This window comes from Ochlerotatus camptorhynchus, unplaced genomic scaffold (genome assembly GCF_037179485.1).
Source record: "Ochlerotatus camptorhynchus isolate MF236.1 unplaced genomic scaffold, CSIRO-AGI_Acam_v1.1 ptg000047l, whole genome shotgun sequence".
In the NCBI taxonomy this organism is placed as follows: domain Eukaryota; kingdom Metazoa; phylum Arthropoda; class Insecta; order Diptera; family Culicidae; genus Ochlerotatus; species Ochlerotatus camptorhynchus.
In genome coordinates, this window is record NW_027040538.1 from 121,199 (window position 1) to 137,556 (window position 16,358).

Below are 16,358 nucleotides of genomic sequence, written 5' to 3' on the forward strand. Positions count from 1 at the left end.
GTTCCCTGAAGGGGGCTGTTACTGAACACGCGTTTGAAACCACTCCCGTGGCAGAAACGTCATCCACGAACATTTTGCTTGAAGCCAAAATTGTTGGTTCTTTGGCACGATTATCTGCCGATCTAAGACGGCTGATGCAAACATTGAGAAATTATGCCTCATTCACATAGATGTTTGATTTGTTGCGCGTCAAAATAATCGTGATAAATCTTCAAGAAGCGCGTACTTGATGGAATTAAATAGTTATTATATTATTATTTTTTAATTAGGCAAGCTAATCATGAAAAAATCAAGTTTTATTATTGATTATTCACACAAGATTTTTAACGCATATGTGTCGTCAATGCACATATAAACATATCATAAAAACTGTAGGCTACAGTGCTGACACCACCAATGGTGGTGGCTTCAGCAACCCTCCTTCTTGGCAGAGGATTGTTTGAAACAAGAATGAAAATTGAATAAATATCTAGGCAACCTATTAATTTTCCCATTATTCAGAATAGGTTTCTGAATCAAAACGTCAACTATTATTAAACTAGAACGTTAAAATCCAAAAATATGTTAGCCAACCCAAAATTGAGGGGGCTTGGCAGCTATAGAATACCCATGGTTTCCGGAACGTGTTTGATAATTGCCATTGTTAACATCCTATATTCTAATTTGGTGCAGTTTGTGAGAAATACATCTTCTAAAATTTAGGAACGTATGTCAGCCTTTATATCGTCGGCGTATTGAAAATTATAACGGCGGTGTGCCAAAAATGATCACGGCGGCGCGCCGACTCGAAATCATCGGCGGCGGCATGTGAAAAAGTTTCGGTGGCGGCGCACAGGTCTATATTACTTCTTCCAAGAAGGGATGAACCAGCCTTCGGCTAAAAATCTCTATAATAAAAAAAAAACTTCTTCCAGGACGGAATCCATGCTACATGATACATCTCCCCTAGCTCGAAACATATTGGCAAATAATATCTAATATTTTGCTCTGACCTTCTAGAGATTTTAAATCTTCGAAAATGTTGTCAAAAAATAAACAACGCTTCTTAAGATGTCAAAATTGTCCGTAGTTTACTGTCTATGCTTACAAAAATTCTGTCAAGGACAAGTTTCATGGAATCCCGTCACTTCGTGTTTTCACTGACACTAATATCGCCATCCAAAAGCTATTCAGATCTGAAAATTAAACACGATGTTTGATTCTATGTAGCAAACATGTTGATTCATTTCGAACATTATACGTTAAGTTGATCGCCAGATGTGAAAATGTGGTGTGGTAAAGCAAATTGTATGGAAAAAGGATTCGATCAATTGTGTTTTCAAATTGTTTTTTTTTTCATTATTTTTCTATGTTTTTATTTAAGGCTAATAGGTTACATTTTATCTTGATGTTAATGCATTAATTTTACTGAGGAATAAACTGGTTTTAATACACACATTTCAAAGATAATGTTGAAAAACATGTATATTGCGATTATGCCCAATGTCTTCAATGTCGAACATGATACATTACGCCTAACATCTGCATGTTAATGTTATGTATGCCTTATGGATATGCTGTAAACCTAAGAGTCGTTACTAATCAGGATTGATTCCAATAAACATACATTCTATTCTGAAAGCTTACGTCATTTACCTGATATCTCCATTTCCGTGAGCCTGGGATAATACAAGTACGGTTGCCTCAAGAATTCCAGCTGAGGTAACTGCGGAAAGTTTAACTGGCCTCTAATATCTTCCTGGGAATAGAGAGAAGTGGGTATATATTTAGTTATTTTTATTGATTGTATTGGTGGTAATTTATCATAAAATCACGCATGAACCTTATACTAAATGTGTTAATAAAGATAACCCAATCTAACCTTATACACAATGTATGAGTTTTTTTTAATGTGGATTTTAAATAATTTTTCAAGTTTACAGATTTCAGTACTTGTATCAACTTGTACCAAAACCCTCTAAGCACATTTGAATAGTGGCACTAAGCTAGATCCGACCAGAAGATCGTAGGGCCCTCTTGTTGGTTTAACAGAGGAAGCAGACGGTTCCTTGAGGTAGATCCGTTTACAGTCCCGGTAGTCACGAACGGCGCACTCCGTTTGCGACATGAGCAGATCGGTTACCAAATCATGTATTTCTTGACAAATTTTGAAAGTTTCTGCTTCCTTACTTCCTCCGAAACATTAAACTTGTGCTGAGCGGTGAAGAACAGTAGCTCCGGAAGCTGCCGGAAGTCCGCCTTGACGTAAGTCTCATCATCCATGATGAGACAATGAGGCTTCGTCAGCATCTGGGTGTACAGTTTCCGGGTCCGTGACTTTCCCACCGTATTTTGCCGCTCGTCACGATTTGGAGCCTTCTGCACTTTGCACGTATGCAGTCCCTCCCGATCCTTGGCTATCTGAACGACATACTTTGACAGATTCAACTTTTTGGCCACATCCCTGACCGAAGCATTGGGATTCCGCTTAAGCGCTATGACGACACGCTTGCGATCCGATCACTAATAGAACATCCATTCTGACCGCATTTGTCCTTCCGTTCGATGCGCAGTAACGTTTAATCACACGACTCACCGTTGACTGCACGATTCCGAGTTGTTTTCCGATGTCCCTATGAGAGAGTTGATGATTTTCCAGGTGCTTGCGCAAAATCAATTCGCGACGTTGCTTTTCGGGTGACGCCATTTTTTCCAACTTTCGAAAAAAGTTTGAAGTGAAATAAAGTGAACTTTTTTACACCGTTGCTACTCTCTGTGCTACTCGACAATGGTGAAACTCTCTCCTCCTTCAATAATAAACAAATTAAAATTTTCCTAAGCCTAAAGGATTTATATACAGTTCAAGATTGAAAAAAGTTTTCAAAGCCTCAACTTGTTTAAATTTTCAGTAATAAAATAATTCAAATTTTCAAATACAATTGGGCTGCATTTCGAAAAATAAAAGATTTATCTAAGCAATTGTTAATTATGTAGGGGAAAAGTTGGCTTCGGGAATACCTTAACCTATTATCGTCAGGGGGTAAAAAACGTCCTTGGGAGCTCAATTTTGGCATGTGGGTACATTGTGTTTCAGAGCAACTATTGGCCAAATTTGAGTGCTCTAGGACTTTGTTTACCCCCTGACGATAATAGGTTAAGGTATTGCCGAAGCCAACTTTTCCCCTATAACTTGTAATAATAAGCGATCACATCTATAAAATCTTGAGACTTCAGGGATTTTTTTTTATTTTCAAGCTAAAAAAAATATACTTAAGATTTTTGGCTTATTGGGACATATTAAACCTCCCCGTAAACGTGGGTAGATCACCTTTTGGTGGTGCGTTACCGAATGTAAGATCTACCACCGAATCTTAGTCCTGACTGCTTCAAACTAGGGGAACAGGATATTTCAGTAATCAAAGTAACACATCTTAGTCCTTGTTACTCGTTATGCCTTCTTGATAGTGACAATACTCGGCTTTATCCACCGAGGATGAACTTAAAACTATAAAAAAATGAGTTAGTTAGTCTTCATATATGTGATTCCTAATCTTCTATTCGTTGTTTTCTAGTTTGAAGTGGTTAAGCCTAGGGTTCTGATGCATGGTCATTATCGGTGTCATTGCTTATTTTTGTTGCTTAGGAATCCGGTTTTGACTGACAAAGGGCACGTCTTTCTAAGGTTTTTTCAACACTCCGAAGGGTATAGATAGCGGGACCTTTCAATTAGAGTCGGATCCTTGGGATAAATGCAAGAATGACAACTGTTAAAAAAAACGAATACTTCATAATTTCTCAATAGTGATGGAGTAATACGACATGCACTAAACTAAGGACACGCGATATGCTACAATAGATCAAATTACTGGTCGCAGTGGTTTAATTTCCCGAATAGAGGAGAAAAAAAAACTACAAAGATATAGATTTTTTTTTCAAACTTGAAGTATTGTTATTCTTAAATTCTGCAACTAAGAGCAAACATTTCAAGGTCCTCTTGAACATGAACACATTTTCTTGGTTCAGGCATTTTTAAGAATATTTTAGAGCATTTTGATGAAGATTTCAAAGAAATTACGAGGAGAACGTAACATAATTCTGCCTAGAATTAAATTGAAGTTCTGTCGAAAAATCAATACAAATTGATAAGAAAACATCAATTTTATTTTAAAGGGAAATAAGTTCGAGGATAATTCCAAGAAATTTTAGAACTGAGCTCCATGTGTATTTATCATATTCAACAGAAGAGAAAAAAAATAATATAATGTTCCACAGCAGAAAAGGCTATTTTGAACTGGGTTCCAATCAAATTCTGCGTACAGTTCTAATTGAAATCTCTGGAGAATTCAAAGTAGAATCCAACGGGATTTTTCAGGATGAATGCAAGATTATGCTGAATTGAATTCCAAGGCAATTCTCAAGATTATACTAGGATTATTTTGAAGGGTTATCCTTAGCGAATTCTTGTGATTATTTTTTAATTATTATTATTTAAAAAAATCTAGGGACGTTTTTGACAAATTCTAAAACGTACTAAATTTTGAAACGATTTTTAGAAAATTATTGAGAATATTCTTTAAAAAATCTGTGAATTGAACACTTCACAGATTTTCTTAAAAATATTCTCAATAATTTTCTAAAAACGAAATTATCAATATATTATAGACAACGATTTTTTGTTCAAGATTCCGTGCATAAAATATTGTTTGAAGAGCTAACTGATTTTATTTATGTTGATTTGTTTTCCGTCAATCATGTTTTCCATGCTGAGTACCAATGCTACCGACGCCAGGGAGGCAGCTCCCACACCTGGACCCTACCTATCGATCCATCAACTCATGAACCGTTGACCAACAGCTTTACTTCCCCCCTGCTTCCCGTGATCAGGGATATCATGCCTCAGAACATCTCGGCGGTGCGGACTGGGGTTGAACCCAGGCCTGCTGGAGTGAGAGGTAATCAAGCTTACCACTACACCACCGGCGCTGCTAAAATCCAACTGATGAAGAACTAAATTGTCTTACGCTTTGATTTTTTAAAGATCTCGTTTTACTAAAAATCTGGATGATTCTGAAACTTATTTATTTAAGTTATTTGATATTCTGGATATAATAAAATAATATCTTGAACACAGATTTATTTAAAAAAATACCGGATACAGAGCTATCAAGAACTTAAAGTTATTCTTCTCGTGATTGTCACCCCTCCAAAGGTTACACCAATGAACTTCGAATTGCACCAGCTACGGGGAGAACCATCCATCGTCCACACTGCAACAATTTGGCGAATATGGTGGGCTGGACACGTCGTAAGAATGCCGGACAATGACCCAGTGAAAATTTTTATCGAAAGCGACCCAACAGGAACAAGAAGAAGAGGTGCGCAGTGGGCAAGGTGGATCGACCAAGTAGAAGGCGGGACCCTTCGCAGACTACGAGGCTGGCGTCGTGTAGCCATCGATCGAGTAAAGTGGAGACGACTTCATCCGACAGCAGAGGACATCAAGGCCTTAGTCTGATTGGTAAGATAAGCAAGCTGAAGCACCTTTATTCAAAATGAATGTAAATTGATTTAAATTTGGGACCAAACAATACAGAGCCTTGATTTGGAAGGCACTTTTGATATTCTTTAAAACAATATAATGTGAAACCTGGAGTAACATGTGAAAAGAGTCTATGCACTCTAGAGCTCTATGACTTTAAAGTCTCACATCCACGCAGACTAAGCACAACATCTTCAATCTTCAACTTCAGAACAAGCTTCCGCTATCAGATGTTGCTGTTCGTATATCTGAATGAGTCTCAACCCTCGTGAAATACTGTCAATGTTGCCCTAGAAATGATTATTTTTTTCAAATATGCCTTCTAAAACTCAGGTACTGGCTCATACATACCAAGGGATATTTCATCTCGGAATCGTTTCGTCCGGACATACTGTTGTTTGAACAAAACATGAAGGCAGAATTTGATAGGTTGTAGTATGGAGGGAATCCGTGGTAGCTATTAACATCTCTTTCTGCATCGTTTGTATCCAAATCATCTTTGTAATGTTCTTGATTTTCACAGCCAGGGCTTATACTGGGACTAGAACCGGAAGAATCGGATGACAGAGGTCTAAAAAGAGAAGAGTATATAAATAGAGAAGTGATGACTCCATACTGATTAAAAAAGTTTTAAAATTTTCTGCGATTTATAGCGCATATATAGCACTATAATTGGTGTAAAATTACTCGATGTCATTCAGTTAAATGGCTTCTAAGTTTAAACGAAGACAACAAATCAAGAAGACTGGCAAATCTTTCATTTTCTCATACGAACGCGTCATCTGCCGCTCAAAGGTAAATGCTTCGAACGAATTTGATAGCAAAGATTACATCCTCAGAAGAAGAGTTTGTGTATTTGCTCAAGCGTAGCGCCATTGTATCTGTCGCTTGGATTATGGCAAAGTTGCCAGTCTTCTTGATTTGTTGTCTTCGGTTTAAATCAAGCTATTTTAAGTTAGAGAGAATACTGAATACTCTTAACGGAATCCCTTTCTGAAGAGCTGGTGATGAGTACTGCAAGTAGTAAACGAAATACGCGTATCTGTCAAAAGATAAGCAATTATAACGGAATTTAAAGGAAATAAACCAACTCACTCAAAGCTCTTCAGCATTTTCTTGTTATTTTCCATTCTTCAATGCACGACGTGTAAATATTTAAATCATTGACAAATCTCAGGTAATCATGACGTTTTGATCTTAGAAAACAACGCGAATGAAAAAAAAAAGAGATCTGTCATGATTACCTGAATTTTGTCAAAAAATGTAAATATTTAGGTTGTGTGGAGCGAAGAATTCCACCCACTCCAGTGGAATTTTTTTTTCGCGTTTTCTAATCACAAACACATACACACTACAATCATACAGATCCAAACGGTAAGCTTAAACCACGGTTATTTTAAAGAGGTGAATGCTTGGCATACACAGTTTTGGTCACGAACTGGTCATCTGCTAATAACTTTTCACAAAGTTGACGAAACATAGTTCTTTTTGAAGCAGTAGATAGAATAGAGTTCAAGTTTGTTATAGATGTGTAAAAAAAGTAGTAGTTATTTCTAGTAATAAACTGTATATGTTTTTGCGTTGCGAAATGAAGTGAGAAATGCTCGTTCCACATCTCGGATTTGAACTGTAAAAATTCATTGATGTTGATTCAAATCTCAAGACAGTCGGATCCTTGCGATAAATGCAAGAATGACAACTGTAAACAAAATCGAATACTTCATCATTTCTCGATAGTGATAGAGTAATACGACATGCACTGAGGACTACAATAGATCAAATTACTGATCGCAGTGGTGTTATGCCCCGAACAGAAACAAAATATTACGATTTACCTACTCTTTGCAAATCTTTAGTAAACTAACATTCCAATCTATCAATTACTTTAAAAAAAATAGATTTCAACAACTGAGTAAAAAGTTATTAACAAATGAGCAATTGTGCATGCCAAGCATGAAGAGCAATGGCTCTTGCGTGATGACGTCATTCCTATGCATTTCGTCAACAAGTGCAAATATGAAAAAAGTTGGTATTTTTATTTTTGTCTTTCACGTATTAGTTTAAGCAGGAGTACCTTTTAATGAACAAAATAATGCGCCTGCTACGTATTTATACTACACAATTCACTTACGCTATCGAAAGATACACGCAAACCAAAAATTTATTACTTTGAATCAAGGTTGCAAATACTCATTTTAGCTAAAATAATGTTTTTCGGGATAATAAAACCAAAAGATGGTATGATTGCATGTTTAACTTGTAACTTACAAGAAGAGGTTACAAAGTATGCGTTTGAAACATAAAACCTGTAAATTTTGCTTTCTATGAGTCACAATCAGCGATTTTCTTATCGCTGAGTGAGTGAGTGAGTGAGTGAGTGAGTGAGTGAGTGAGTGAGTGAGTGAGTGAGTTTTTGAAAAATCGCTAATTGTGACTGTCATGAAGTGAAATAAACAGGTTTAATATGTCAAACACATTCTTTGCAACCTCTTCTTGTATCCTACCAATTCAAAATTTGATCATGGCATCTAATTATTTCATAATTTAGAAAAACATTGTTTAAGCTGAAATGAGTATTTGCAACCTTGCTTTGAATCTTAGTTGCATTTCCTATCTTCCTCCGCAGAGAATGATATATGTAAGTTGACCATGCAGACGATGCAATGATTTTTCAACTTTTTATTTCGTTTTCTGTCTACACTTTCAACTATATCAGCAAGTTTTTTTATTTATAACATTGTAGAATGACGCACACAGTTGCCTTCATTCTCTCCATTTCCCGTTCATGAGCTTCTATACGATATGCGCCTCTTATACGCTTTAAGCCTCTATCCATATTCCGAAGCATGGAGGGAGCAGTGAAGAAAGCACAGATCTGCTTATCGCAACGTTCGTAGTTCGAGCATAGAGGTAACTCTAAGACTAGTAGGTCCCGAAGAAACGTGCTCAACTTTTTGGCTCAGCTCTGGTACTATCTTCGGTCCCAAGCTAATCGATTCACCCCTCGAAACATAGGAAAAACCAATAACCCCTCACTTTACCTGTCAAACTTTCATAGCGAATCAAAACAAACATTGCGTAGTACTAGAATTTCGACTAGAATGGGGTACGTTAATCGTTTGCTTGGGACCAATAGGCTAGTCAAGTAGTGAGCCAATTTTAAATCGTTAGTTTCGTATTGATTGTTGGTTCGAGTGCCGTCGGCAACCTTTTTAAAATTTGTTTCGACATAATTCATATCACTCACTAATACCAACAATCAATACGAAACTAACGATTTTAAATTGGCTCACCACTTTAGTAGCCTATTGGTCCCAAGCAAACGATTAACGCACCCTATTCTAGTTGAAATTCTATTACTACACTATGTTTGTTTTGATTCGCTATGAAAGTTTGACAGATAACATCAGGGGTGTGTGGATTCATGCAGAACATGCAGGGGTGAGTGAAATAGCTTGGGACTGCTTGGGACCGTTGTTCTGGTACTGAGTGAGCCAAAAATAATAATGATTTTCTTCGGGACCCAGTGGTCTTAGAGTTACCTCTATGCTAATACACTCCTCATTTTTTGGTCTCCAATTTTCTTGCATTTTACTGCAGCTTGGTATATCTCATCCTCCGTTCATGCGATCTCCACTAACATCCTGCGATGATGAAACCCTCATTACATCGCAAATCTTACATCCCCCGGTTGGACGATCAATCGACGACATTAATCGACATTCGAGCTTGATGTTTACAGCCAAGAGCATGCTTTTTTATAACGTATATATTTTTACAGAAACGGAATTATTTGTTACTACATCTTTGTCACAGACGCCATTTCATACATCTTTGTAACGTGAAGTTTTCGAGTTATGAATTGTTGAATAATGTAAAATATGCCGATTCAAAATGGCCAACTTTTAGCTCAAATGTGAATGATTGACGATAGCAAACAATTATGCAAAGTTTATATAACAAATATATAAAATGATTGTAGGTATCCTCTTATAAACCAGAAATCCAAACTCTGACATAAAAAACTTCTAATATTTAAACAATTTTTTAGACCAGCCATGCTTTACGTTGTGCCAAGATGGTCTAGTTGTTACCAGGAACCACCAGACTACCAGGAAAAATGCTCTTAAAAGGATACATAACAAAGTTCTGAATTATATTTTGAAGTTGCCTCCCTGGTACAGTACTACCAACCGGTGGAATTGTCAGTTAGTGTAGCCAAACGAGCATGACGTCATCATGGTGTTTTTTTGCGGGGGTAGTATTGTAATATTATTTAGCGTATTTATTTAGCGGAAAACGGAAGAAGGAAACCACCCCTCGATTCATCAATGCAAAGATTTGCTTTCCACTTCATTTTGAACTTTTGCGCACGAAGGAAAACAAAACAAAACAAAACTGCACAACGAAGAACTCTATGATGGCATGCACATTTTGCACGGACGCCAGTAAGACCATTAATTTTTAATGGTTGCCAAACAAACCATTTGTGCCCCCGCTTATCGATGGAATCTATAGTATCTATAGTGGAAACTAACGATTTTAAATTGGCACACTACTTGACTAGCCTATTGGTCCCAATTCTAGTACTACACTATGTTTGTTTTGATTCGCTATGAAAGATTGACAGATAAAATGAGGGGTTCGTGGGTTTTCGTGTAACGGACGCTGTGCAAATCCTTGAGGACCAGGATCGGCGATCCGAGGGCGTTATAGCAGCGATAAGTATGGCAGCAGTGATGTTTCCAGCTAGATCGATACCGACCCCGGTCCGTTGCAAATGAAGTTTAAAGGAGATATTAATATCATAAACTATAATAATTATAATCTACAGGTCGATAACTATATTGTCCATTTACATCTGTTCCTCTGATATGACCTGAAGACAAAAACCCTAGAGGCATTATGGTTTAGAGTAGAGAGGGCCCATTAAAAGCGAGGAGTGGACTCAAAAACTGCCTTGGCAACCTATGCCTAGGTAATTTCAGGCAAGTCCGCTCCTCTCTTTCTAGTTTTGGGTAACTATTACACCATTGCTTCAACTGGAGTCCTAATCTTATCGAATGATTTTCATCGACAAGCAAACATTTGTGAAATCCTTTAAATTTGTCGAACCTCTTAACCGAATCCCTTTATGAAGAGCTTTAAGGAGGTTGGTTTATTTCCTTTAAATTCCGTTATAATTGCTTTTCTTTTGACAGATACGCGTATTTCGTCTACTACTTGCAGACTTCATCAGTGCCAAGTAGTGGTGTTGAGTACTTGGCACTGCTGAAGTCTGCAAGTAGTAGAAGAAATTCGCGTATCTGTCAAAAGATAAGCAATTATAACGGAATTTAAAGGAAATAAACCAACCCACTCAAAGCTCTTCATAAACATTTGTGCTTAAATTTCACTTATAGAGCCACCGAAAAAAGATTTATTTTTGTCAAGCAACGCCCTAGTCTATTTGCAAACATTTTTTTTAGAAGATAAATCATAAACACTTCTTCTAATGTAATTGTTTCTTGTTCAGAAATATATTTCAATAGCATGCACACAAAAAACAACTACTAAAAAACTAAAAAACTTACAATTTAATAATAAATTCAATAAATATGATGCATTTTCAAATTAAAAGTTTCCCAAAATCCGTAGTTTCAACTGCGAAAATATTGAACATAACATTTATCTTTTCGCCTTAAAAGTTTTTCTTTCACTTCCGACTTGTAAATTTAAAAGTGCATTTTTTGAAAGTAAAGTTGTACAACTGTCAAAAATACATCTTTAGAGGTCGTTTTTACTGGCAGCACTGAACTCTCATTTACCGCCTTTTCCGATAGTGGAAATTTGGTCAGCCGTCTGTTGTAGAAATTTGGGACAACAAATTTTTAAAAGTAAGTCAATCTGTGAATCGTTGAAGTTATTGTTGGTTTAATGGATCTCTTTATTGGGAAAATCATTTCACTCACATTTATATTGTTTCGACATTCATATAGACTCCCACTGAAGATCATCACTGTTTTCCCGAAAGAGTTTGCTCCATCCCATCGTCCACAACCAGCGGAACTGATGGAGTAAGTTCACTGCATCAGCTGTGGTTGTTCCGCCGGAAAAGCCTAATTTGGACTTCAAACGGAAGGTCTCCAACGGGCAAGAATGCCGTTTCGTTAGATCATCGATTGAAAATTGAATTTCTCTAGTAGGGCACCAGATTCACACGGAACATGTATTACGCTACCCTGGAGTGGTGCTGGGAATTTGTTGAAAAGGCTCCGTTTGCCAAAGTGTCACTTCCTTTATATCATAAATGGCATTTGACGATGCGATAAATGGCATACGAATAAAAAAGTGATTTTTATTTATTGATTTATATGATGAATATACATAATAATTAAAAATGATTAGAAAATGAGTTTGAATACTTTCTTTTTAAGCTTAAGAACTCTTAATTTGAAAATAATTTCATTTTGCGATAAAAATAAATATTACTACTCTGAAAACGGCATCATTTGAAGTGAAACAATTCATAAGTCATTTTAAAAACCTTGGTTTTTATTTTGACGGTTCTACAATTTGATTCAAAAGCTTCAACTTTTAAAATTAACAATGAGGGAAACTTTTAATTTGACAAGTTTCAGCTTTTTATTTTGAAAGCTCTGTACTTTCTACTAAAAAGAACCAATGATAACTTTTAATTCTAACAATGTTTTTTTCAATTATATTAACGATAATTTTTTGTGTGCAACAACACCATCATCATCAGCATTATCAGCATGTTCGATAATAAGGCCTGGGTTCAATCCTAGTTGATCCCCGGTTCATGAGTTGATGGGTCGATAGGTACGGTCCAGGTGTGAGAGCTGCCTCCCTGGCGACGCGTCGGTAGCATTGGTGCTTCTATATAATATTTATTTATTTATTTATTTATTATTATTATAGTCCATCTGACTTGATAGTCTCAATGAAACACTTAAATCAAAATGTAGTCACTCATTAAAAATTAAAAATTGGCCAACAGCAAACGATGACGAAACATCGAGGCATTGATGTCAAAGTCAAATAGATCAGAGGCTTCGTTGAATTGATGAATCATGGCGACAAAGGAACTGTTTGCAGCATAGTTGGTTGCATGTACTACTTCATGTAGCAAGGTTCTCGGACGGAGTGTTCGGGCAGGAGCATACAGATTAATTTTGGCCAGTAACTCAGGAACATCATATTCTGCGAGTAAAACTTTAGCAACGAAGACGACCTGCGATATGTTTCGTCGCTTAGCAAGAGTATCCAAACCCAGTAAACGACAGCGGTCAGCATACGGTGGTAAATTCAGCAGGTCACTCCATGGAAGATAGCGCAGTGCGTATCTGACAAATTTGCGTTGAACAGCTTCGAATCGTCCACTCCATACAGTTTGGTAGGGATTCCAAACTACACTCGCGAATTCCAGTAGTGAGCGTACCAATGAACAGTAAAGGGCTTTAAAACACAGAGGATCACGAAATTCCTTAGATATCTTGAACATGAATCCAAGCTGTCGATCTTGGTTGAGAAGTGGCGAGTGTATGTGAACTTTTCATCCAACATGACACCGAGGTCTTTAACGTGATCGACACGGTGAACTGCAGTTCCAGAAACGTTATAATCAAACAAAATGGCAGTCCTAGTTCGACGGAAACTAATTACGCAGCACTTTGAGACGCACAGGACCATAAAATTACGTTCACACCAATCATTAAAGATTTCAAGAAGGTTTTGTAGTTCTAAACAGTCGGCATAGCCTCGAACGACTAGATAAATCTTCAAGTCATCGGCAAAAAACAATTTACCTCCTCGTAGTAGAATAAACGTTACATCGTTCACAAATAAAGAGAAGAGCATTGGTCCCAAAGTGCTACCCTGTGGAACTCCTGATCTGTTCGAGAAACAGTACGATGAGTAGTTTCCAATGCATACAGTAACTTCACGTTGCACGAGGTACGATCTAAGCCAGCTGCAGAAGGAAACAGAACATCCAATTTTTTCAAGCTTTGCTAGCAGAACGTCGTGCACAACTCTATCAAACGCAGCTTTAAGATCAGTGTAGATGGCATCCACTTGAAGTTTCTTGCATACATTTTCCATACAGAACGACGTAAAGCTGACAAGATTAGTTTCCACGGAGCGGCCAGGAAAGAAACCATGTTGACATGTACTTATGTAATGCTTGCAGGAAGCAAACAATCTCTCATTTATCAGCGACTCAAACACCTTAGATTCAACCCCAAGCGAGGTAATCCCACGGTAGTTTTCCACATTGCGTTTGTCTCCTTTCTTGAAAACAGGGAACATAGTAGACCGTTTCCATAGTGCGGGAAATTTCTGTTGACGAAGTGACAGGTTGAAGAGCAAGGACAACGGAGCAGCTAAGATATCGGAGCATTTTTTTAGGACTATATGTTGATAATAAATTAAAAGTAAGAATAGTTCTAGCGTATATTGCTGATTGCATCTGAAACTGGACTGCCCGAAAAATGCAGAAAAGTGTGATAAAAGTGCACCTTTGCGTCAAATCGTTTTCGTGTCTTCGGAACACTTATTGCTTGCATCATAAGAAATAAGTGCACCGAAGACACCAAGACGATTAGTCGGAAGCTCGCACTTTAATCACACTTTTTAATAAGTCTTCTTTCCTTTATTTAACGTCAGTCCCTGTTCCGCAATCTAGTGCCAATCACCGACGGACATCGATTGCCATCCATTGACGGCAATCGAATGTGCTGGAAGGCAGCTTCCACACCTGCGTAGGATATCGCACCCATTCAACACACATGGGCCGGGACCAAAGGCTTTACTTCCCTTCCGAAGGAAGACGTGACCAGAGATTTTTATGCCTTAGAAAAATCCCACCGACCTCGGCTGGGATTGAACCCAGACCCATCGGGGTGTTAGAAAGCAGTCACGCTTACCTCTACACCACAGGCGCCGGCTCTTTTTAATAAGTGAAAAAGCGCTTATTTGTTCAGTTTTGTGTGAAATGCGCAATATCCAAATAATAATAATGTATGCATTAACAATAAAACTTTTGTAGCCTAGATTGAGGTACCAGAATGTGTGAGAGTGAATAAAATAAATAAAACGAAAGCACTAAGCTCTCAGGAGCGAGAGAGTGTGAGAGTGAAAAGATTAAATAGATCGAAAACACGAAGCTCTCAAGAGAGCTTGCGTAATTCTAGTACGTATCAGAGTAAAATATGTGGTAAAACAACGCAAGCAGGAGAGGAGAGCTTCCATGGAAATTGAAAGCTGAGAGGACAACTTGATCAGTTTTGAGACAGTCGTGAACAAGAGCAGTACAGTTCGGTTGAGTGCTGGCTTTCAAAATGGAAAAGATGGAGAAATCCGACAATGGTGCGGTCGGGGAAACCATTAACGCTCCCATCAGAAAACAGGTAGTAATAATTGATTAACTATTCTCGGCCAAATAGTGAATAAAGAGTGCATACAATTGCTTGTAATGCAAAAATTTTTCTAAAAAAAGTTGGCGATTTAGCTACGAAGTTCTTATTAAATACAAAATGGCGTGGAACGCAAGCACGGAAAACAAGATCAAGGGAAAACAAACCAAGGAGAAAAAATACTCTATCGGTAATAGCCTATGCATCTTTTGAAAACAGGGAGCAAATTTAGAAAAAAAAAAAACATGGGCAGGTGCTGGGGTTAAGACGGACAATCTTAAAAATTCAATGTGTTCAAATAATAAAAACAATTGAATGAATTGGATGATTCTTCTTCTTCTTCCTCGCATTTCAAGCTTATTGCGTATGGCATATTAGCTTATTGCGTGCTCTCAAGTTAGTGTTCTAGATGCACTTCCACAGTTATTAATTGAGAGCTTTCGATGCCTGTACCATTTTGCATTAGTATAGTTATGTGGCAAGTACAATCATACTCTATGCCCAGGGAAGTCGAGAAATTTTCCAACCCGAAAAATTCCTAGACCGGACCGGGAATCGAACCCAGCGACCTCCAGCATGGTCTTGCTTGGTAGCTGTGCCTTTACCGACTGAGCTAAGGGAGGTACCCGAATTGGATGATTACTATTTGTAATAATGATGAACTCTACGACGCCAGATCCAAAATTCACCATGTCACATATAAAGTCACATGAGCATTCAAGAACTAGATCATTACCGATTACGGTGGATCTATTTTCACATATATATTCAAGACATTAACATTATTACGTAATTCCAAACATTAACAACTGTTTCTTATTGGCATTGTCTGTCTTACCCCGATGGTAAACTATCGTGGAAATGCCTCCAAACGGCTGTGTATAAATAACATATAATTACTTATTTCAACAAACAATCAAGAAAAGAACCAGGAATAGTATCGAAAATAATGTTGTAAGCATTTGACTTGGAGCTGAGCAATTTTTCTATTGTGTTTGTTTAAACTTTTAAAATTTGACAGATCCCGTACCATGTTGTGTATTCTGAAATGCATTAATTATCGTGAGTGGATGTGACCAAAACCTAATAATTCAATTGTTGACCCGTCAAAACTGTCCTTCTTAACCCCACTGTCCGTATTACCCTCACTGTCTGTCTTACTCCCACTGTGCGTCTTACCCCCACTGACCGTCTTATCCCCCTATCGCCTACGTTTTGACCTCGAGTCATTGGAGTTTTTCGGTTGCGTTATTGTGAACCGGTGATCGCATTTTCTTAGTTGATGTCCCGTTCGCGATAATTTAATTTTATTGAATACTAGCTGAGTGTGCCCGGCCTTGCTCGGGATTCAATATTAGCTTGAATTTATGCGCCAATTAAAAAAAAAAGCATGCTATATTGTACGTGCCCCCTTCCCCCCTCTT

At 37.6% G+C, this 16,358-nt stretch overlaps 1 protein-coding gene across 1 annotated transcript in view; it reads right to left on the reverse strand.

The window, feature by feature from the left end:
• Window positions 1–16,358, reverse strand: part of LOC135717130 (homeobox protein Hox-C3a-like) — a 57,504-nt gene that overhangs the window by 19,859 nt on the left and 21,287 nt on the right. The window contains exons 2-3 of the mRNA XM_065239079.1: window positions 5,870–6,089; window positions 1,636–1,738 (exon numbers count right to left, since the gene is read on the reverse strand). Of these exons, the coding sequence (XP_065095151.1) occupies window positions 1,636–1,738; window positions 5,870–6,089 (323 nt within the window). The remainder of the gene's footprint in view (window positions 1–1,635; window positions 1,739–5,869; window positions 6,090–16,358) is intronic.